The sequence below is a fragment of the Heptranchias perlo genome, chromosome 9, assembly GCF_035084215.1.
Source record: "Heptranchias perlo isolate sHepPer1 chromosome 9, sHepPer1.hap1, whole genome shotgun sequence".
NCBI lineage: Eukaryota > Metazoa > Chordata > Chondrichthyes > Hexanchiformes > Hexanchidae > Heptranchias > Heptranchias perlo.
The window spans coordinates 38,049,801-38,073,236 of record NC_090333.1 but is presented as its reverse complement, the minus strand read 5'-3'; the positions used below and the strand labels follow the sequence as shown (position 1 = coordinate 38,073,236).

General features: G+C 42.8%; 1 protein-coding gene and 1 long non-coding RNA gene across 2 annotated transcripts in view; one reads left to right on the top strand and one right to left on the bottom strand.

The window, feature by feature from the left end:
- The first annotated feature begins 82 nt into the window (after window positions 1-82).
- LOC137325303 (uncharacterized) lies at window positions 83-22,845 on the top strand. Its single transcript, XR_010963858.1, has 4 exons — window positions 83-206; window positions 2,993-3,150; window positions 5,314-5,611; window positions 20,826-22,845. It is a non-coding gene; the product is annotated as an uncharacterized lncRNA (long non-coding RNA).
- Window positions 10,753-23,436, bottom strand: part of ttc39a (tetratricopeptide repeat domain 39A) — a 115,615-nt gene continuing 102,931 nt past the window's right edge. The window contains exons 16-18 of the mRNA XM_067990235.1: window positions 21,034-21,148; window positions 20,568-20,684; window positions 10,753-11,276 (exon numbers count right to left, since the gene is read on the bottom strand). Coding sequence (XP_067846336.1) covers window positions 11,159-11,276; window positions 20,568-20,684; window positions 21,034-21,148 — 350 coding nt within the window. The 3' untranslated portion in view covers window positions 10,753-11,158. The remainder of the gene's footprint in view (window positions 11,277-20,567; window positions 20,685-21,033; window positions 21,149-23,436) is intronic.

Genomic DNA, 23,436 nt, shown 5'->3' with positions numbered 1-23,436 from the left:
TTATGGGCTTGCTTAAGACAGCAGGTATTAAAAACTGCAATACTAAAGTAATTTTGAATGGTGTTTTTTTTCATAGTGTACCTCTCAACTGCACTATCAACTTGAACAAGATCTTATCACTATTATTAATTTAACCTTTTGTGACTGCAGCAATTGCAGATCTAGCTATGTCAGAGCATCTTGTCTGGAGACCTCAAGGATAGCAGGTTGGTGGCTTTGGTTAAACTCTCATTTCACTTGGAGCCAAAGGAAATGTTTGTATTTATTGACACCTATTTTTGAATAGTAATTAAATAGTTGACCTCAAGACTAGTGCAGACCCATAGATTATGTACATTCTGCGAAGCTGCTGTTTTTGCAAAGAGTTGCTGGATTTTGATTTTGTTAGCGGCAGCCATTTTTGAAGATGTGGATGGCAGGCTGTTCTTGAAACTGTCCAGAATTGCACATACTACCCCTGAATGAGGTTTCTGTCCAAGCATTGAGAGGGCAGGCCTAGGAACCAATTGTCTGGTCATCATTCAGATTACAACCTCGAATGTAATCTCTGCCTTTAGTAGCTTGTACTCTTGAAGGTTGGTGGGGGTATCACATACAAAGCCCACTAATCATCTCTAGGCTTTCAGCAGAGGCTTAGTAACCTTCATACACTGGTCATCAATTGATTGCTGTGGCTGTATATACAAAGCCATGGTAGTGTGTATTGTCAACAAAAAAGATCTTCATTTGTCAGAATGCACTTTACAATATGCTGTTAATAACAGAACTACCTGCTGGCATTAAGATTCCTGAATTTATTGGTATGAAGATCTGCTTTGTTTAGAAGTAATCTTGAGGTTACTTTGCAATCTGAAGTTATTTCCAAACTATTGCACATGCAACGTGCATCACTGTTTCTGGAGTACTTCATGTTCCTTTTGTACAGGTTCTCCCTTTCTTTCAATTCACAAAAGGTAACAGTGGTTGATGTACAAATCTCCCAAATTTTAAATTCTAAGACAGCTTGGTTGTCAAAAACAAATGGCCATCAGTCAAGATTGCATCAGTTCTTAACCAAGGCCAACAAAACTGAACGGCTATTGTGTATGGCAGCCCACCAGTATGAAACCTTTCTCAAAGGTTCATATTAATAATGTACAGCAATGTCTTGAGACATTGGATGTACCAGCCTTACGCTGCATGGTAGCTGCACGCATCCTTGCAACAGCTGATACTGCTCTGATGCCCTGGATCAGTGTCGGGTGCATGTAAAAGGGCATAGTTGGTGGCACATCGATGTAACTAATCAGCATAAGTTGGTTGTTCCTCCTGAGATGCCTTTTTCCGTGCATTGCCACTACTATTGACCTACTTTGGGTAATGCTGAGAAAACATCCAAAAGTACGGTTAGTCAGACATTCACATATCTCAGTGGAGCCGTCACGTCTGCTGTCTTATATTCCTTTTAAGGATAGCAGCCTGTGCGTGCGCTAATCCGAAAGTGAGATCATATATCATAGAATCATAGAAGTTACAACATGGAAACAGGCCCGTTGGCCCAACATGTCCATGTCACCCAGTTTATACCACTAAGCTAGTCCCAATTGCCTGCACTTGGCCCATATCCCTCTATACCCATCTTACCCATGTAACTGTCCAAATGCTTTTTAAAAGACAAAATTGTACCCGCCTCTACTACTGCCTCTGGCAGCTCGTTCCAGACACTCACCACCCTTTGAGTGAAAAAATTGCCCCTCTGGACCCTTTTGTATCTCTCCCCTCTCACCTTAAATCTATGCCCCCTCGTTATAGACTCCCCTACCTTTGGGAAAAGATTTTGACTATCTACCTCTGTGGGTACCAGCAGGTTAGCACAGAGCACCTCTTTTAGCCTGAATCTGAGTAGATACCTGTGGCAAACTGGAATTTGTAACAATTACTGACAGCAGTGGGATACTGAGTAACATTGGTGACAAAGGAATTTCAAAACATTTAATACCTGGAATTTCCATAGGGTTTTCCAGTATCAGATTGCCAGAACCCTCAGAGAAAGGGTGTAAACAAGTGGCATTTATACAGTGCCTTTAATGTAGAAAAATAGCCCAAGGCACTTCAAATAAGGGTAAAAATGGACTCTGAGCCAAAGGAGGAGATATTAGATGGGGTGATTAAAAGCTTGGTTAGAGGTGAGTTTTAAGGAGGGTCTTGAAGGAGGAGAGATTTAGGAAGGGAATGCCAGGGTGGGGGTGGCGTAAGAGCCCAGAGTTGAGAGATGTATAGTTCCCGGGCAGGGGTTGGAGGAGGTTACAATGATGGGGAGGGACAAGGATATAAAGGGATTTAAACGCTGAGAATTTTAAATTTGAGGTGATGGGGGTCAGAGCCAACGTAGGTCAGCGCAGACAGGTGATTGGTGCGGGATCGAATACGGGCAGAAGAATTTTGGATGAACTGAAGTTTATGAAAGGAGGAAGATGGCAGGCTGTTCAGGAATAGTCATGTCTGGAGGTGACAAAAGTGTGGATGAGACTTTTAAGTACTCGATGGGCAGAGGCAGGTGATATTAGAGATGGAAATAAGTAGTCTTTGTGATGGAGAAAATGAGTAGGAATGGGGTCAGATAGGTCGCTGAGCTTGAACAGTCTGGAAGTGGAGGGTCCAGAGAGGTAATGGAAAGGTTGAGCTGGGTGTTGGCAATGCTCATATGGAAGCTGACCCCATGAAGTATGACGAGGAGGATGACTATCCTTGGGTGACTCCTGAGGTAATGGTGCGGGGGCAGGAAGACAAGCCATTGCTCGAGATGCTCTGGTTGCGAATGGATGGGTAACAGTGGAATCAAGCGAGGGTAGTCTCGGTGAGCGGAACACCTTGGTGAGGTGAGGCGAGGCATTGGAGGATGTTGTAGTCAAATGGAGGAGTTCTGATGAGAAGTCATCGACCTGCAATGTTAACTCTTTATGCAGATGCTGCCTGATCTGAGTGTTTCCAGCATTTTCTGTTTTTATTTCAGATTTCGATCATCTGCAATATTTTGCTGTTTTTAGTGGTGGAGAGGCATTGGAGGATGTTTTGGTCGACCATGTCAAAAGTCTGATTAGGGCTGTTTCGATACTGTGGTGGAAATCTGTTTGCAGAGATTCAAACATTGAGTTGCTGAGGATAGATTTGGTAGGTGACAACACATTCAAGGAATTTGGAGAGGAAAGGGAAGTTGGAAATGGGGTGGTAATTTGCAAGGATAGAGGATTGATGTTTGTTTTGAAAGAGAACAGGAACAGCTGTAAGCCATTGAGCCTGTTCTGCCATTCTATTAGATAATGGCTGATCTGGATCTCAACTCCATTTACCAGCCTTTGCGCCATGCCCTTTGATACCCTGACTTAACAAAAATCTATCTGTCTTAAAGTCCAATTGATCCAGCATCCATGGCCTTTTGGGGGAAGAGTGTTACAGATTTCCACTACCCTTTGTGTGAAAGTGCTTCCTGATTTCACTTCTAAAAGGCCTAGCCTTAAGATTATGCCCCCTTGTTCTGGATTCCCCACTAGAGGACATAGTTTCTCTATATCTACTCGTATCGAATCCCTTCATTTTAAACACCTTGATTAGATCACCCCAAATTTTATAAACTCTAGGGAATGCAAACAAAGTTTATGCAATCTATCCTAGTAATTTAACCCTTTGAGCTCTGGTATAATTCTGGTAAATCTGTGCTGTGCCCCCTCCAAGGCAGCCATCTTACCTGAGGTGTGCCCAAAACTGAACACACTATACCAGATCAAACCTCTGTACAACTGAAGCATCATTTTTTCACGTTTGAATTCCAACCTCCCTTGAGATAAAGGCCAACATTCCATTAGTTTTTTAAATTAATTTTTATATCTGTACACTAGGTTTTAGTGATGTGTACATGGGCACCTAAATCCCGTTGCTCCTCCACAACTCCTAGTCTCTCTCCCTTTTTTAAAAAAAAATTCTTTTGTTTTTCTCAGATTAAAAGTAGATGACCTCACACTTTCCCACATTGAACTTTATCTGCCACTGTTTTCCCCACCTACTTAGTCTATCTTTGTCCCTTTGTAAGTACCTCCTCCCATCTGCACAACTTACTGTGCCTCCTAAATTATTGTCATCTGCTAACTTGGATATACAACTCTCTATTCCTTCATCCAAGTCATTAATATATATGAAGAAAAGCTGAGGCCCCAGTACAGATTTCTGGGGAACACCACTTGTCACATCCTGCCAATCAAAGAAGTTATTTTATCCCTGCTCTGTCTCCTATCTTCCAACCAATTACCAGTCCATGTCACAAGGGAGGAAGACTGCACCTGAGGAGAGGGACCCATTTACAATGTCAGCTAGCATGGGGTTCAGGAAGGGAAGTTGGGTGGTCAGCACTGTAGTGGGATGGGGGTTCAAAAGTGCTTGATGTGATCCAGTTAAATGGATGGATGATGGAGGCTAAACCATTTGTGCTGCAGATGCACTTTGCATCCCTTGGACTTGTGGGAGAAAAGATACAGGCCATACCAGAGTAGATAACTAGGATGGGAGAGAGTAAGGGTTTTATTGGGGACAGGGGCATCAAAGGTGGAGATTGAGCAGTTCAATGCTGCAGAAGTATCATGGTGAATGGGAGGGCTAAAGGCTAGGCAGTTTGCAGTTTGAAAGTGCAGGTGTAAGTGACTTGAAGAGGGATAGTTTTTTTTCCCCAATGGGTGCATTCAGAAGGATGTGGGATTTAACAGCGGTAGGGTTATGTAGGTGCTGAGGGATGCATAAGTATTCAGATGGTTGTCTTTGATCAAAACCATGGGAGTAGAGAGACCACGTGAAGTAGAGAGGGTGGCCATGAATATGTGTAGGAGAGTTTATAGGGAGGGAGAAGTTAAAAAAGGGCTGTGGCAAGAGAGGGAGGGTAAGGTTAGTTGAGATGGAAATTGACGACTCATTCTTGATGATTTCACTCTGCAGAGGCTTGGGGAGCTAAAGTATGTCTGTGATAAACTTAGTGCGGCTTGGAAGGGTGATATAGAACCAGTATTTTAAAGAGGTAGGAGGGTTGGAACAAGGTAAGGTGTGCAAAGGAGGAGAAGGTACCAGAGGAATAGTGACACAGACCAAGATATGATTTAGTGATAAGGGCCACACGGGCACCACAATAGTTTGGGCGGAGCAGATGGTGGAAGGTAGAGCTGGGCAGGATAGCATCAGTAAAGGGCATGGAATCACCACCTGTGAGCTAAGTTTCTGGCCAAGATATGCTGTCAATGTAATCAATCCATAATAAGGTCATGGATGGAAAAAATGTCTTTGTCGTTTCTCCAGGGTTTCCACCAAAATTTCCGCAGGAGAGCGAGAGAACCCTGTCAGTCCCTTAACATTTAAAAGTGAATGGAACAGAAACAGTGCGACTTAAAATGTTGACCCGATCAAAAGTGCGTGATTGGAGGCCAGGGGCAATCGACGCCAGCATGAAGCCGGAGAGAAAGACAAATGAAGTGAAACTGAAGGCGAGCTAGGAGAAACGGCACTAGCACACAGCGGAGGAGAAGCTGCACCAGCACAAGGCGGAGGAGATGGTGTGTGTCGTCCCGTTCTTGAACTGACAGAGAGGCACGTTCGGGTAAGCGGTGTTGCAGAGCTCTCCCCAGTTTATTAAATCAAACCTGTTTATTAAATAGGACAATTTACCAGTTTTAGCCGGGAATTGTTCGCCGGTCATGGAGTAAAATGAATGAGCAGCTGACCCGTGAAATCACCCATGTTAATGCTGCCAATGCGACGGACTATGATGTTGTAAAATGTACTATTATCAGGGCTTGTGATTTAATGCATGAAATGGACAGGCAAAAATTTAAGAAACTCAGGATGTTGGAGGAATGGCCATGCAGCTTGAAGACATAGCAGATGCGGCTGGAAAGCAGTGTTTTAACAGATGACCAGGTTCTTTGCCACCTGCTCACATTCCTGGAAATAGTTCCAGACGATTTAAGAATTTGGTTACTTGATTGCGGTGTAAAACTGGAGCAGCCGGTGCCTGTGCTGATCATTTTATGGCCTGACGAGCACAGATAAGCCGTTGTACGGGTGGGGGAGCAGATGCCATCCCTCAGACCAGCTGCACAACCAACCAAACTCGTCCGGCGTCAGCCGAGCAGAAGTTAGAGATCCGTAAACAAGATCAAGTTTTTGACAAGGTAGATCATATGACAAATCAGTGCTAGTCTCTTGACAGTCCTGTCACACATGCCAAGAGGCTGCGTGAGCTCGTAAAGACTGTCAGTTCTGCGATGACTGCTGCTGTTGGTAAATTGGCCTCTTGCCTTCCTTCACCCACTCACCACGAATGGGATACACGTTAGGGGCTTAAGAGACATTGTCCATGTATATTGTTCACGACTACCATTCCATAAAGAGCGAAGTTACCCACGTGGGGGCTGTGGATGACTGCGGAAGTGCCCGTGACCAGAGTTTAGCTGGAATACTTTGATTACATGAGGGTCATGGAAATGGGGGGGGGGGGGGAGGGGTCATTCATCTACGCTGGTCAATGTATTGACAGGAAATACAAGCAGCTCAGGGAAGAGGAATTCTAGTCTCATTAGTCTGGCACAGGAAGCTCCACCAGGTCTTGAGTACCCCACACCTGAAGATATTTGGAAGACTGAGGCAATGTCGGACATAGAGCTTGCTGAGTTGACTCAGAGTATCACGGAGGCAGGTATGCGGTGGCAAGTGGCTTCCCGTATATTGCTAAAGGTTTGAGTCCAGGGAAACCTAGATAATACTTACCAAAGTGTCTGAAATAGGAACAGCCTGATAACCATGCCTGAGGGCTCAGAGATGGGCAGGCAAAGCTCACCTCATCGACTACATTTAAAAGGGCACCATAGCCTGAGTGGTTGTGTTTTAGAAACAGATCTGCACCACACAATGTGCAAAATAACTTTGTGCTCTACCCGCTAAAGGGATAGACATGGGAGGCCATGTGGTATACTGCCCAGCTGGGGGCTGGCTGCTCCTTTCATGGGGCACGTCTCTTGTGCACGTACAGGTAGAGACAGCCTCTGGCGGAAGCCAGGAGCAGTACCCGTCCACCATCCTGGGATGAAGTTGCGGGTGGGCCGTGCACTGGTTAGAGGGGCCGTAATGGTAATTCGTCTGATGGAGCGGGCATATCCCACCGTACAATATGTGGTAGTGTGGTATTAGAGATCAGCGATTCCAAGCACAGGAAATGCAGGTCTCGGGCAGATTTTCATGCAGCATTGGGCTCCTGGAGTTCCGGAGCATTGACGGGTGAATGGGGCGGCTAGTAAGGAGCGCATGGTTTTCATTAAAGTGCTCACAGCCAAGGGACCTGCCCAGGGAAATAGAGCTATGTCATCCTAGCATCCTCCATAACATCATCTGTCTCCTGCATCAGCCCATCTGCTGCTGAAACCCTCATCCATGCTTTTGTTACTTCTAAGCTCAACTATTCCAATGCTCTTTTGGAAGCCTGCCATCCTGCTCCTTCCATAAACTTCAGCTCATCCAAAACTTCTCTGCCCATATTCTATCCCGCACCAAGCCCCTGGTTACCCATCAACCCTGTGGTAACTGATCTACATTGGCTCCTGGCCCACCAATGCCTCAAATTTAAAAATATCATCCTTGTGTTCAATTCCCTTCATTGCCTTGCTCCTCCCCATCTCTGCAACTCCCTCCAGCCCTACAACCCTCTGACAACTCTGCGTTCCTCCAACTCTGGCACCTTTTGCATCCTCCACTCCTTTCACCCTTTCATTGGCAGCTGTGCCTTCAGCTGTTTAGGCCCTAAGTTCTGGAATTCCCTCCCTATACCCCTCCATCTCTCTCTCCTTTTAAGACACTCCTTTGACCAAGCTTTTAGTCACCCCTCCTAATATCATCATCTTTGGCTCAATGTTAATTTTTGTCTGATTACGCACCTGTGAAGCGCCTTGGGAAATTTTCCTACATTAAAGGTGCTATGTAAATGCGAGTTGTTGTTGTTGTGATAATGACTTTATATGTAAGCTATATTATTTATGAATGACTCGAGGAAGCTAAAAATCAGCATTGACATAGCTATACATCTAGCATTCTAAAACTTTTAATCATTAAACAAAAAGAAAAAAACAGTAATTTTAATTCCTTTTAGTTCTGAATCCAGCAGAACATAGAATCAAGTGGCAAAACTCATATCTCATTTAAAAATTCTAAACAAATTACAGCAACAATGCAGTGATCCCCTTGAGATGAAGAACTCACACATTTCAGACTAATGTGTTGCTTAAATGCAAATTTTTCAAGTGTTCTTGTGTAACTCAGAACAAAAGGTTAAAAATAAATATAATGAAGCAGTACAAGTGTACTATGCAGTGCAACTGAGGAAAGTCTGGCTATTTGAAGATCAAAGTGATAGATGGAGTCCTTCAATTCGCTTGTTCCTATTTCCCCACTACAGCTGCACATAGTCATTGTTACAACACAGTGTTGAAAGGAAGAATTCCTTTCCGAAGAAGCTAAATGTACTGTTTTTTTTAAATAAACTCTTGTTTTGCCTCAGGCTAGGAACACTGTAATGTACAATGCAGTTAGCAGGGTTATACCCATTATAGCATCTTCAGTTCAACATGAAAAGCCAATAAGCACTTGGGATTTTCAAATTTATGTTACTTAGTGTTTTGCATTTTTAGGGCTAATAGTAGACCAAGTGGATGACAGAACACATGTAAAATTTTAATGGGGATAGGTAGGGTTGCCAACCCCGCCCCAGGATTGTCCTGGAGTCTCAAAGAATTAAAGATGAATCTCCTGGACAATGCTGTGAACAACCCTTTCGGTTTTGGAACCAGCGTTCAAATCTAACCCAAACCGAAGGCATGAAAATCTCTATTTTCTGGTGGCTATAAGGGTCCTATGTATAAAGAATTTGGGTGGTCTCAACCCAGTACCTAGAACACACAACTCCCCATAAGTTGGCAATCTCATTTGGAGAGGGCACAAGGCTAGTGAGTATGAGAAATGGGGGGAAAAAATCACACTAGTGTGGTAGAAGACTACTCTTCTGGGACTGTGCCACAGTTTTAAGGCTGAGCAAAAATGCTTTACTTTCCATCTGGCTACATCATACCCAGCCTGTGAGTGCTTGATGCTGAAACTGGAAGGTAAAATGGAAAAATGGTCTATTTGTCAGCACTGACATCCTCTTTCAAAACAAGAATGAGTATTAGCTTAAAGAACTATACTCAGGTAGACTTAAAGAGCTGGGTCTATTTACTTTCAAGCAGCTTGGGCTTAGAAGAGACCTGATAGAGGTATCTAAAATAATGAAAGGGCTGGATTGCATGCCTATTGATAGGTTGTGGAGGACCTGGGACATGTGTTTAAATTAGGCAGAAGTAGGAACAGACTGGATATTAGGCGGTGGTTCTTTTTCCAGAGAGTAGTGAGCCTCTGGAATGCGTTGCCGGCTGGTATGGTGTGTGCTGACTCTCCAAGTCTTCAAAGGGGAGCTGGACTGATTCTTAGCTGGGGCAGAGATCACATCATATAAAAGTTAAGTGGATTTACAATTAACGTATGCCTAGTCAATGTAATCCCCTGGACTGGTTTCGACCACCTGAAGGGGTAGGAGAGGAATTTTCCAGATTTTTTTTGCCTTTATTGGCCCTGGGGTTTTTCCCCCTTTTTTTGCCTCTCCCAAGTGATTACACTGCAGGGGTTAGAAAAGGTCTAGTCATGATGCTTCAGGCATTATGAGTGTGTGGCAGGCTTGATGGACCAGCTGGTCTTTTCCTGCCTGTCATTTTCATATGTTCATATGAAAGGTTTTCCCTGCCACAACAGGGGAAGAAAGGGAGACACTACCAATGTAAATGCACAGTGGCAAAGTGAGGAAATATGACTATGTTTATCCATCAGATGAAGCAAAGGTAGCAGAAACTTTACCCAGCCGATAACTTTTACATGCAAATATTTCAATCCGGGGATAAAGGGAGAGAAGTAATGCATACTGCATTGCCCACCTGTCATTCCCAGAATGCTGATATAAAGCAACCACAGGTAGCATGTTTTAGCACTTTATCTATTTTATTAACCTCACATATTTTGAGGGAAAGTAATTCTGGGTAAGAAATTGGTGGTAGGACTTATGTATATTTGTTCCTCATTGCCTCACCTCTGCCATTGATCCTTCCACCACCTGGATAGGGGGAGTTATTGAATGCAGAAACCTTTCTGAATACAGTCCCCACTGGAGCTAACGCAATTTGCCCGCTATATATGTTGCTTGATTTATATAAATCTGTGATGCTTGCAAGGGGAACTGAAGGAGTAGCTTTGATTGCAAATTGCTGGTAATAGATAAACTCTTGACATAGAATTATGTAAATTGGGAAGTACTGAAAATGAATGTGGCTTTCAAATATCACCTCAGCATGTGAAATCTTCTATTAGCAACTAATTAAAAAAACTAACTGAAAGCTGCCCCTGTTCACGCATTTGTCAGTCACCGTGTTCACAATTTCTTCAAACACCTTCAGTATTAGCTGGCACCACTTAGAGGGGATTAAGTATAATAGGGAATTGCACCTTAACTAGATGCGAATTACTGAACATCTGTTTCACTCCAAAATGGCCAGCACACATAACACGCCTGAAGCAGTGACTTTGTAATTGACAATAATAGTAATGGAAAATGGTTTGTGCTATTTGCCCGATTTAAACATGGGCGGTTTATGTGGTGGGGACTATCAATTTTGAAATAAAGAAATACTGACATTTATTAAATAGTTTTGTACACATGAATTTTAAGTGGTAATATATTTGGGGGATGTTAAAACTTATTTGCATCTGTGGTCTTCAATTCCACATACCCAATATCTTGTACAATTATGGTTGCAGATGGAATTACATATTTACATTTTTACAACAAAGGAAAGTATCTAAGAATAATTGTGTTGTCGATCACTAATATAATAATTAACTGTTTCCCTGAGCCTGAGTATGCCCAGTGGTGTATATAAATCCTGTGAGCCTGGCAGCGGTTGTTCTTTGTACCACAGTAATTCACTACAGGTACATCATTCTCCAGAGAGAATTTTTTGCTCAAGTCATCAACGCAGATTTTGTAGGTGTCTTGTATCAATAATTTAAACATGTCTTATGGTGTAGTAGGTAAAGATTGATCTCCATTTACTGTGTGCGATTTCACTTTGAGAAGAGCAGCTTGGATTCGAAAATTTGTTCTTGACTCCATAGAATAATTCTTGTAGTTTTGCCTGAAAGACAGTGAGTTAACCCCAATGTGAATTCTCCAGGGGAATACTTGCATAATCTGAATGCATTTACCCAAACGGCTACAGTTTAAAAAATACACAGTGATGGAAAAGAGCCCTTTCAAAACTTAAACAGATTATCATAGTGCCATAGTAGGTACAATGATACTAGGCCTGTGCTGGCTCTTTGAAAGGGCTCTCCAGTTAATCCCAATCCTCTGCTCTTTCTCCATAGCCCTGTAAATGTTTTCCCCTCAAGTATTTATCTAATTCTTTTTTGAAAGTTACTATTGAATCTGCTTCCACCACCCTTTCAGGCAGTGCATTCCAGATCATAACAACTCACTGCGTAAAAAAATGTTTCCTCACGTCACCTCTGGCTCTTTAGCAGATCACCTTAAATCTGTGTCCTCCGATTACCGACCCTTCTGCCACCGGAAACAGTTTTTCCTTTATCAAAACCATTCATGATTTTGTACACCTCTATCAAATCTCCCCTTAACCTTCCCTGTTCTAAGGAGAACAACACCTGCTTCTCCAGTCTCTCCACATAACTGAAGTCGCTCATCCCTGGTATCATTCTAGTAAATCTCTTCTGCACCCTCTGTAAGGCCTTGACATCCTTCCTAAAGTATGGTGCCCAGAATTGAACACAATACTCCGGCTGAGGCTTAACCAGTGTTTCATAAAGGTTTAGCATAACTTCCTTGCTTTTGTCCTCTATGCCTCTATTAATAAAGCCCAGGATTTCATATGCTTTTTCAACAGCCTTCTCAACTTGTCCTGCCACCTTCAAGGATTTGTGTTTGTGCACCCTAGGTCTCTCTGTTCCTGCACCACCTTTAAAATTATACCATTTAGTTTATATTGTCTCTCCTAATTTTTCCTACCAAAATGCATCACTTCACACTTCTCTGTGTTAAATTTCATTTGCCATGTGTCTGCCCATTGCGCCAGTCTGTTTATGTCCTCCCGAAGTCTGTTCCTATCCTCCACATTGTTTACTACATTTCCGAGTTTTGTGTCATCTGCAAACGTTGGAATTCTTTTTTAGTTCGTGGGCGTCGCTGGCGAGGCCAGCATTTATTGCCCATCCCTAATTGCCCTTGAGAAGGTGGTGGTGAGCCCTGTGTATATACACCCTGTATACCCAAGTCCAGGTCATTTATATATCAAAAAGAGCAGTGGTCCTAATACTGACCCCTGGGGAACACCACTGTATACTTCCCTCCAGTCTGAAAAACAACTGTTCACCTGCTTCCTGTCCCTTTAATCCCATGGGCTTCAATTTTGCTAACTAGTCTATTATGTGGTACTTTATCAAATGCTTTTTAAGGTCCATATACCCCTCCAATGCACTACCCCCATCAACCCACTTTGTTACTTCATCAAAGAACTCAATCAAGTTAGTCAAACATGATTTTCCTTTAACAAATCCATGCTTTCATTTATTAGCCCATATTTTTCCAATGTACTTATGACTTGAAACATTTTGAATCAAAAAATTTTCTTTAAACTGCCTCCTCTCTAAACACACATTTTTGGTACTGAGAATTATTGTTGTACCTTATAAATATGATACAGGAAACTACATTCTTCTGAACCACATCACAATCCTAAGAAAAGGCAATGCCTGTACACATTTTGGTGGCTCAGTCACCTTCTGTTGCTCTGTTTTATTCTTTAGAACTATGACGTAGAGGCAGCCTGGAAGCAGACATTTTGTGTTGAGCATTTCTTTCAACAATCACTAGCATCATGGGAATGGGGCAGTAGATATATTTCCCTATTCATGGCAAACTTCATGAATCCTAAGCTCAATTGCAAGTCCAACTCCTTTGTTCACTGTGCAAGTATCTCCAGTTTTTAATCAGGTGCTACATGGACCATAACTGAGTAATCCACTGCATCTGGACAGTAAGTTTTTTGTTAACATTCAAAAATTTAAAAACAAAGTTTAAACGGTTACCAACTGAAAAATCCATGGGATTCACTGGGAGTTACAGTGGGAGCATCTGGGCCTAGGCACTATTTGGAAGAGAGGAGATTCACTAGGATATGGTGTCAGAGGACTATGGGCAGTGTCATGGAATAACTGCATGAGTCAGACTTTGCTATGCCTGTCAGTTTAGCTTTTCATAGTCATCACTGTGATAATACACATTTTACTGATTTTCTTAAGATTACAGCACTTCCTTTACCTGACCTCCAAAAACACCTGTTCTATTAAATGGGTAGTTGTTGCTGTGGCACCTCTAAATAAAGGAATACCAGTCTGCAAAAGCAATAAACCAAAAACCATGGAACCCACTCCCAAGTCCAGGCCATGGACTGCTGCTTTCTATTGCAGCCAGTAGCCTCCATGTGGCCCATGAAGTCCAGTTTCTCCCCGCATGTGCCATCTGGTCTAACTTGCTCACTCCCCAGACCTTTTAACATTCCTTTTTTCGAGAAACTATTTAATTCCCCTTTAAAAGAATCTATGGACTTTGCTTCAACAGTTTGTGGCAGAGAATTCCAGATTCTAATCACCCTCTGTGTAAAAACAAATTTTCTTATCTCTCCTTTAATTGCTTTTGTGACTATCTTAAATGTGTGCGCTTTTGTAATTATCTTGCCCACTAGTGGTAAACAATCTATTACTATTTACCTTATCATGACTTTGAAAGGCTCAATCAGATCACCCCTTAACTTTCTCAGCTCTAGCAAAAAAAGCTCAAACTTCTAAAGTCTCTGAACAACTGAAATTCTTCATTCTAGTGAATCTCCACTGCACCTTTTCCATTGCCTTGTCCATCCTTCTTAAAATGGGGTACCAGAACAGCACATGATGGAACCCAGCAAAAAATTTGTACAAATTCAACACCACACTTCATTATGTTCATAATGAGAGAATCTATTTGGTTAGAGTTAAGGAACAATAGAGGTGCCATTACACTACTGAGTATTCTATTGGCCACCAACTAGTGGGAAGGAAATAGAGGAGCAAATTTGCAGGGAAATTAGAGAGTTGCTAAAGCCATAGAGTAGTGATAACGGGGGATTTCAACTATCCTAATATAGACTGGGATAACAATATTATAAGGGGCAAAGAAGGGGAGGAATTTTTGAAGTGTGTTCAGGATAACTTTCTCAACCAGTATGTTTCTGGCCCAACAAGGAAGGAGGCCTTGCTGGACTTAGTTCTAGGGAATGAGACGGGCCAAGTGGAGCAAGTGTCAGTGGAAGAGCATTTAGGGAGTGGTGATCATAGTTTAGAATAGCTATGGAAAAGGACTCTGATCACTCTAAAGTAAAAATACTCAATTGGAGGAGGGCCAATTTCAGTGGGATGAGAACAGATCTGGTTCGGGTAAATTGGAATCATAGCTGGCAGGCAAAACTGTAATTGAACAGTGCACGACCTTTAAAGAGATGATTCAGGTACAGACAAGATACATTTCAATGAAGGAGAAAGGTAGAGCAACTAAAGCCAGAGCTCCCTGGATGACAAAAGAGATAGAGAATAAGATGAAGTGGAAAAAAGCGGCACATGACAGGTGTCAGGTTGATAACACAAGTGAGAATCAGGCAGAATATAGAAATTTCAGAGGGGAAGTAAAAAGGGAAATAAGAGAGGCAAAGAGAGAGTATGAGAATAGACTAGCGACCAACATAAAAGAGAATCCAAAAGTCTTCCATAGGCATGTAAACAGTAAACGGGTAGTAAGAGGAGGGGTGGGGCCGATTAGGGACCATAAAGGAGATCTACTCATGGAGGCAGAGGGCATGGCTGAGGTACTAAATGAGTACTTTGCATTGGTCTTTACCGAGACTCTAGCAGCATCATCTTCCTTGGTAAAGGAAGATATAGTTAAGATACTGAATGGGCTAAAAATTGAGAAAGAGATACTAGAAAGGCTAGCTGTACTTAAAATAGATAAGTCCGGATGGGATGCACCCTAGGATGCTGAGGGAGGTAAGGGGGGAAATTGCGGAGGTACTGGCCATAATCTTCCAGACATCCTTAAACACGGGAGTGGTGCCAGAGGACTGGAGAATTGCAAATGTTACACCCTTGTTCAAAGAAGGGTGTAAGGATAAACCCAGCAACTATAGGCCAGTCAGTTTAACCACAGTGGTGGGAAAACTTTTGGAAACAATAATCTGGGACAGAATTAGCAGCCACTTGGACGAGTGTGGATTGATTAGGGAAAGCCAGCACGGATTTGTTAAAGGCAAACTTGATAGTTTTTTGATGAGGTAACAGAGAGGGTAGATGAGGGCAATGCGGTTGATGTGGTGTATATGGATTTTCAAAAGCATTTGATAAAGTGCCACATGGTAGGCTTGCTATTAAGATTGCGGCCCATGGAATAAAGGGGGCAATAGCAACATGGATACAGAATTGGCTAAATGACAGGAAACAGAGAGTAGTGGTGAACGGTTGTTTTTTGGACTGGAGAGAGGTATACAGTGGGGTTCCCCAGGGGTCGGTGCTGGGACCACTGCTTTTCTTGATATATATTAATGACTTGGACTTGGGAGTACAGGGTACAATTTCAAAATTTGCGGATGACACAAAACTTGGAAGGGTAGTGAACAGTGAGGAGGATAGTGATAGACTTTAAGAGGATATAGACACTCTGGTGGCATGGGCGGACACGTGGCAGATGAAGTTTAATGCGGAAAAATGAGAGGTGATATAAACTAGAGGGCACAACTCTAAAAGGGGTGGAGGAACAGAGGGATCTGAGGCTATATCTGCATAAATTGTTGAAGGTGGCAGGGCAGGTTGAGAAAGCAGTTAAAAAAGCATACGGGGTCCTGGGCTTTGTAAATAGAGGCATAGAGTACAAAGCAAGGAACAAGAGCAGGTCAGAGGCTGGGTATTCTGTGGCGAGTGACTCACCTCCTGACTCCCCAAAGCCTTTCCACCATCTACAAGGCACAAGTCAGGAGTGTGATGGAATACTCTCCACTTGCCTGGATGAGTGCAGCTCCAACAATACTCAAGAAGCTCAACCACCATCCAGGACAAAGCAGCTCGCTTGATTGGCACCTCATCCACCACCCTAAACATTCACTCCCTTCACCACCGGCGCACAGTGGCTGCAGTGTGTACCATCCACAGGATGCACTGCACAACTCGCCAAGGCTTCTTCGACAGCACCTCCGAAACCCGCGACCTCTACCACCTAGAAGACGAGAGCAGCAGGTACACAGGAACAACACCACCTGCACGTTCCCCTCCAAGTCACACACCAACCCGACTTTGAAATATATCGCTGTTCCTTCATCGTCGCTGGGTCAAAATCCTGGAACTCCCTTCCTAACAGCACTGTGGGAGAACCTTCCCCACACGGACTGCAACGGTTCAAGAAGGTGGCTCAAGGGCAATTAGGGATGGGCAATAAATGCCGGCCTCGCCAGCTACGCCCACATCCCATGAACGAATTTTTAAAAAGTGTCATGATGGACCTTTTTATAAAACACTGGTTCAGCCACAACTGGAGTATTGTGTCCTGTTCTGGGCACTGCATTTTAGGAAGGATATGAAGGCCTTAGAGAGGGTGCAGAGGAGATTTACTAGAATGATTCTGGGCATGAGGAACTTAAATTATGTGGATAGACTGGAGAAGCAAGGATTGTTCTCCTTGGAACAGAGAAGGTTGAGAGGAGATTTGATAGAGGTATTCAAAATCATGTACGGTCTAGACAGAGTAGATTGAGAGAAACTGTTCCCATTGGTGGAAGGGTCAAGAACCAGAGGGCATAGATTTAAGGTGATTGGCAAAAGAACCAAAGGTGACATGAGGAAAAACTTTTTTACACAGCGAGTGGTTAGGATCTGGAGTGCACTGCCTGAAGGAGTGGTGGAGGCAAATTCAATCATGGCCTTCAAAAGGGAACTGGATAAGTATTTGAATGGAAAAAATGTACAGGGCTACGGGGATAGGGCGGGAGAATGGGACTAGCTGGATTGATCATGCATAGTGCTGGCGCGGACTCGATGGGCCAAATGGCCCCCTTCTGTGCTGTAACCTTGTATGATTCTATGACTTAAAGAACATAAGAACATAAGAAATAGGAGCAGGAGTAGGCCAATCGGCCCCTCGAGCCTGCTCCGCCATTCAATAGATCATGGCTGATCTGATCCTAACCTCAAATCTAAATTCATGTCCAATTTCCTGCCCGCTCCCCGTAACCCCTAATTCCCTTTACTTCTAGGAAACTGTCTATTTCTGTTTTAAATTTATTTAACGATGTAGCTTCCATAGCTTCCTGGGGCAGCAAATTCCACAGACCTACTACCCTCTGAGTGAAGAAGTTTCTCCTCATCTCAGTTTTGAAAGTGCAGCCCATTATTCTAAGATTATGCCCCCTAGTTCTAGTTTCACCCATCCTTGGGAACATCCTTACCGCATCCACCCGATCAAGCCCCTTCACAATCTTATGTTTCAATAAGATCGCCTCTCATTCTTCTGAACTCCAATGAGTAGAGTCCCTACTCATTGCAGTTCAGAAGGGGCCACAATTGATAATGGAAAATGCCCTGATCTGTTTTAGCAACTGCTTGAGTTATGTGGCCTTTTAGTGAGGAAAAAAAGGCTTGATGGTATCCCATCCTAATGAGGGCATATCCTTGTTACTAAATATCACGTGTGTCCAGCCATTTTGACACTCAGTCGTAGGCTTTGACTTAGTCTTCTGCATGGTGAAATTCCCATGGCAGGAGAGCACTTATGGTACAGTCATCGAGTCTGTGTAGAGTGCTTTAAAAGCACACTAGTCAGAGTCTTAATAGACTATGTTTTAGAGTTAGAAGCTGATGGTTACTTTAGTGACTGTGGTCCATAAGATCATAGCCATGGGAATTCTTGAAGAAGTGTTAGATGTGGTTTATGAGGAAGGGTTCCATTCCAGGTTGGGGGACCCCTAGAACTTGTACATTGGCTTATTACTTTGGGTGATACTCACATTAAACAACCTCTACATATTTGGGCATCACCAAGACTGTCTACTTCCACCTCTGTAACATCATCCATCTCCACCCCGCCTCAGCTCATCTGTTGAAACATCCATGTCTTTGTTACCTCTACACTCGACTATTCTAATGCTCTCCTGGCCGACCTCCCACCTTGCACCATCTGTAAACTTGAGCTCATCCAAAACTCTGCTGCCCGTAGTATCCTAACTCACACCAAGTCTTGTTTACCCATCACCCCTCTGCTCGATGACCTACATTGGCTCCTGGTCCTGGAATGTCTCGATTTTAAAATTCTCATCCATGTTTTCAAATCCCTCCATGGGCCTCGCCTCTCCCTATCTCTGTAACCTCCTCCAGCCCTATGACCCTCCGAGATCGCAGCGCTCTGCCAATTCTCGCCTCCCGGATTTTTATCGCTCCATCATTAGTGGCCGTGCCTTCAGCCGTCAAGGCCCCAAAACTCTGGAATTCCTTCCCTAAACCTCTCCACCTCTCCTCCTTTAAGACCCTCCTTAAAACCTGTCTCTTTAACCAAGCTTTTGGTCACCTGACCTAATATCTCCTTATGTGGTTTGGTGTCAAATTTTGTTTGATAATGTTCCTGTGAAGCGCCTTGTGACGTCTTATTGTGTTAAAGGCTCTATATAAAGTGCCCCCCAGCAACTTGTATCAAACCAAATTTGTTTAAAGATATGTTTTGTGAGGCTTCATTATTTCCTTCTGAAAGATTTTTTATTTTGACCATCCTGAAGGGAGTGTAGTTCAAAGAGTACGTAGGGATAACCAGCTTGGGTTGTTTCAGTGATACTTGCACTGATGGCAGAGGGGCCTCTGAGCTGAGCAGGCCCGGGCTAATGGGAGTACGTTACTAAATTGATAGTTCCCTCCTTCAAGGGAGCGGGTGTAATCAGCAATTGGTTTACATAAAGTTCAGCGCCAATTGGTGCCAACAATATCTCAGTTTCTGAGATTCCTTTGGTGCCAGTGCTTTCTTGACACCAGTGAATTCTTGACAGGTAGGGATGGGGATGTAAGAGTCCTCAATGCTGGTTAGTATCTGTGCTGTGTTGCTGTTTGCCTGGTGCTAGTAAGTCCACAGTGTCAACTGATGTTTCTTTTGAAGCAATTGATATCAATATGCGTTCAGCAGCCCCATGGCTGGATTTTTAGGCTTACTGTGCTTGTCTATCATCATCAGAGCAATGTAGGAAGCACGGTTACAGGCATTCCTTACGAGTGAGTTTTGTGACCCCCAAAGTCATTTTAGCAAGTCACAGTATCCTGTGTATACGATCATGAGAGTCAGTAATGGTGAATGTGTTGTTGTATTTTGTACATTATATAAAGCTTGGGCAGATGTTGGTGTAGATAATCTGATCGAACTCAGACATTTAGTTTGCTTGTGACGTTGGCAATGAACTGCAGAATCCGTGAGGAACTGTGTGCTGCATTACAACAATTTCTGTTGTTCTCTCTGTACTGGGTGTGAAATTTCAATATTTGTCTGCTAGTACTTTGTTTTTGCCTACTTTATTTGCTCTCTATATGGCAACATAAAGGAGCAGAGGATTGGTCACACATTTTAGCATATGAGCTAAAAAACAATAAATTCGTTTATTTTGTCGCTTGTTCTAAAAATCAGAGCTTACTATCATACTTTCTAAAGGTTTGTTGGCTGGTGCCGAGACTTTAGGTTCCGATTTCTAGGACTTTAGTAAGGTCCCACAAACAGCAACGAGATGAATGGCTGGTTAATCTGTTTGGTTGAGGGATGAATATTAGTCAGGAGATGACTGGGAGAACTCCCACCTCCTCTTCAAAAATGTGTCATGGGATCTTTTATGCCTGCCTGCTCAGGTAGATGGGGCCCCAGTTTAATGTCCCACCTCTGACAATGTAGCCCTCTCTCAGTATTGCACTGAAATATCAGCCTAGGTTATGTGCTCAAATTCTGGAGTAGGGCTTGAACTCACAACCTTCTGATTCAGAGGCAAACGTTCTACTATTGAAACCTTTGCAAAGTATAGGGTAGCATAGCTTTGGATGAATGATCTTCTGCAATGGCACATGTTCTGGGATTTTATACCATATGAGACTAGGAGACCCTATGCAACACCATCTATCTGCAATCTCTTGACAACATATTCATGTGCGTTCTCAGCACATGGTTTCCCTAGAACCTGATGGGCTGGGCTATACTCCTACAGTGGGTGGAGGGTGTGAAATGACGAAAAGCAGGTCTTTTAGCAATATTTTCTGGACAAAGTACAACAGTGAGATTTTTACTTTTATATTAATACAAAACAATTATTAGATTTTCTTACTTTGCACTTTGCAGAAATCTGATCGCCTCATCATTTCTTCCTTTTTGCATGCAGAGGAGACCATGTTCAAGCAGAGCATTTGGAATCAAGTAATGGTCATATTTGATCATCTGCTCACTGAAACAGAAATCAGCAACAGAATGACTTGTTCTTTAAATTAACCATGGAATAAAAATAATATTCTGATCTGGGATTGCAATCAGTTATAAACAGCAATAATTCCAACACCGCTTTCCTTTTTTATGTTCTCTTTTTCAGCAAGGAGGACAGAACAGTCTTGACACCAGGATTCTTCACATTCACCATCAGTGCCACTCTGCAGTAAACCCAGAGGAGGTCTCTTTCATGGGTGGCAGCTGGTCTCCATTCACAGCTAAAGGAATGCAGAATTCCTTTACCAAATCTAACAAATTGTAGGTGGAACATGTTTAGAATTGGTATTAGGCTTTCAGTCAGTTGCACTTACTTTGTATGAATCCAGCTGAAGTACTGCTCTGCTTCCAACAGTTTGTCCAAGTGCTTCAGACAAAGGCCTTTGAGCAGCTTCACCAAACACTGGTCATCCATCAGGAACTCAGTTACTGAAAATGCGAGAAGTGATCAGAGGATTTAAAAAAAGGTCACAAATGTATCTCTTATTTAACCTTGTTTTTCTTTTGTGAAAGATGTGCACGTTGAGACAGCGGAAGGAAAATTAGACGTTGTTGTTAATAGAAAATTTTATGTCATCCAGAAAGTATTAGTTCAGCTTATGTACCCTAAAGAACATTTTTTTAAAAACGCATTTTGTTGGGACCCTTCACATGTCCCAAAGTGCTTCATAGCTAATGAAGTACTTTCTGAAATGCAGTTACTGTTGTAATGTAGGCAAATGTGGAAGCCAATTTGTGCACAGCAAGGTCCCACAAATAGCAATGAGATAAAGGACCAGATAATCTTTTTTTAGTGGTTGAAGGATTAATGTTTGCTCAGACACCAGGAGGACTTCACCGCTGCTCTTCAAATATAGCCTGAGGGGGCAGACAGGCTTTCGTTTAATGTGTCATGAAGCATAGCAGTCTGAAAGATGGCACCTCAGACAGTGCAGCACTCCCTCAGTTCTGCACTGAGATAGAAAGCAGATTGTGATGTTAATCTGAACCACAAACTATGCTGCTGTGGAGAGGGGCCGTGCAGAGAACAGGTTCTTCCGTGGAGAATAAAACTTAAAAAGCTAGTCAGCTCTACCTTCGCACATCTAATGAGAAAAATTAAGATGAATCATGAGCGTTACTGGCACAAGCAAAGACAGGGCCTTGGTGAGACCACATCTGGAGTATTGTGTGCAGTTTTGGTCTCCTTATCTGAGGAAGGATATACTTGCCATGGAGGGAGTGCAACGAAGGTTTACCAGACTGATTCCTGGGATGGCAGGACTGACGTATGAGGAGAGATTGGGTCGACTAGGCCTGTATTCACTCGAGTTCAGAAGAATGAGAGAATTTTATATATTTCGATGAGATCACCTAACAGGACTAGACAGACTAGATGCAGGGAGGATGATCCCGATGGCTGGGGAGTCCAGTTCCAGGGGTCACAGTATGCCATTTAGAACCGAGATGAGGAGAAATTTCTTTGCTCAGATGTTGGTGAACCTGTGGAATTATCTACCACAGAAAGCAGTGGAGGCCAAGTCATTAGATGTATTCAAGAAGGAGATAGATATATTTCTTAATGCTAAAGGGATCAAGGGATATGGGGAAAAAGCGGGAACAGGGTACTGAGTTAGACGATCAGCCATGATAATTTTGAATGGTGGAGCAGGCCCGAAAGGCTGAATGCCCTACTCTTGCTCCTATTTTCTGTGTTTCCATGTTTCTTGGTTAGAATAAAATTCTTACTTAGAGTAAAATTTTTAATTGTCTTCTTATGAACTTGCATTTAGGGCAGGTTAGAATCAATTTAATCCAGCATATATTAAACAGATCATGTGACTGATAGGAAGACCAGATCGTTACGCAGCAAAGAGCAGTTTTTGATTGCGTGAGACCATGACTGCTTTACTTCCTCCTACAAAACTCCATGTGTATCATTCTGTTTTTGGAAGTACAAAACTGGTACTTGAAGAAACACCCCAGGAGTGAGAACTTTGAGTAACTAGTAAAATGTTGGTGAATTCTAGGTGCAATGGGCTCTGTTTGTAGATTGTGTATACTGGTACATGAGACCAACTTAAGTGTACTCATTTCATGATCGTTGTACAAGTTATAATAACTTTACATTAAAGCATTATATATCACTTGTGTACTTCCTGATGCATTGTAAGATCTGTACACAAATTTCCGCGGGGATCTCCCAATCGTCCACAGCACCTTTGGCAGACAATCCACGGAAACCCCAGCGAAAGGGGCAAGGACAAAGAGGTTTATTTCATTCTCGGGATATTAATACAACTGAATGGCTTGCTAGGCCACTTCAGAGGGCAGTTAAGAGTTAATTGCGTTGGATTGGGACTGGAGTTACATATAGGTCAAACAGGTAAGGACGACAGGTTTCCAGTTGGGTTTTAACAACAAAATGACAATTTCGTAGTCACTTTTACTGATACCAGTTGTTTATGTCCAGGTTTTTAAAACTGAATTCAAATTCTCAAACTGCCAAGGTAGGATTTGAACTCACATTCTCTGGATTATTAGTCCAGGCCTCCGTTTACACTACCGGAAAATTATAATAGAAACTATAATGCAAACAATGTGAGCTGGTTTCAAACCCAACACCCAAAGTTAAAAGGTCAGTATTCTCAGGCATTTTGCCATTCAGTCCCCAGAGAACAAAACTCTCTTTCAACATTATAGAAACCTCAAAAATAGGAGCAGGAGAGTGCAATCGG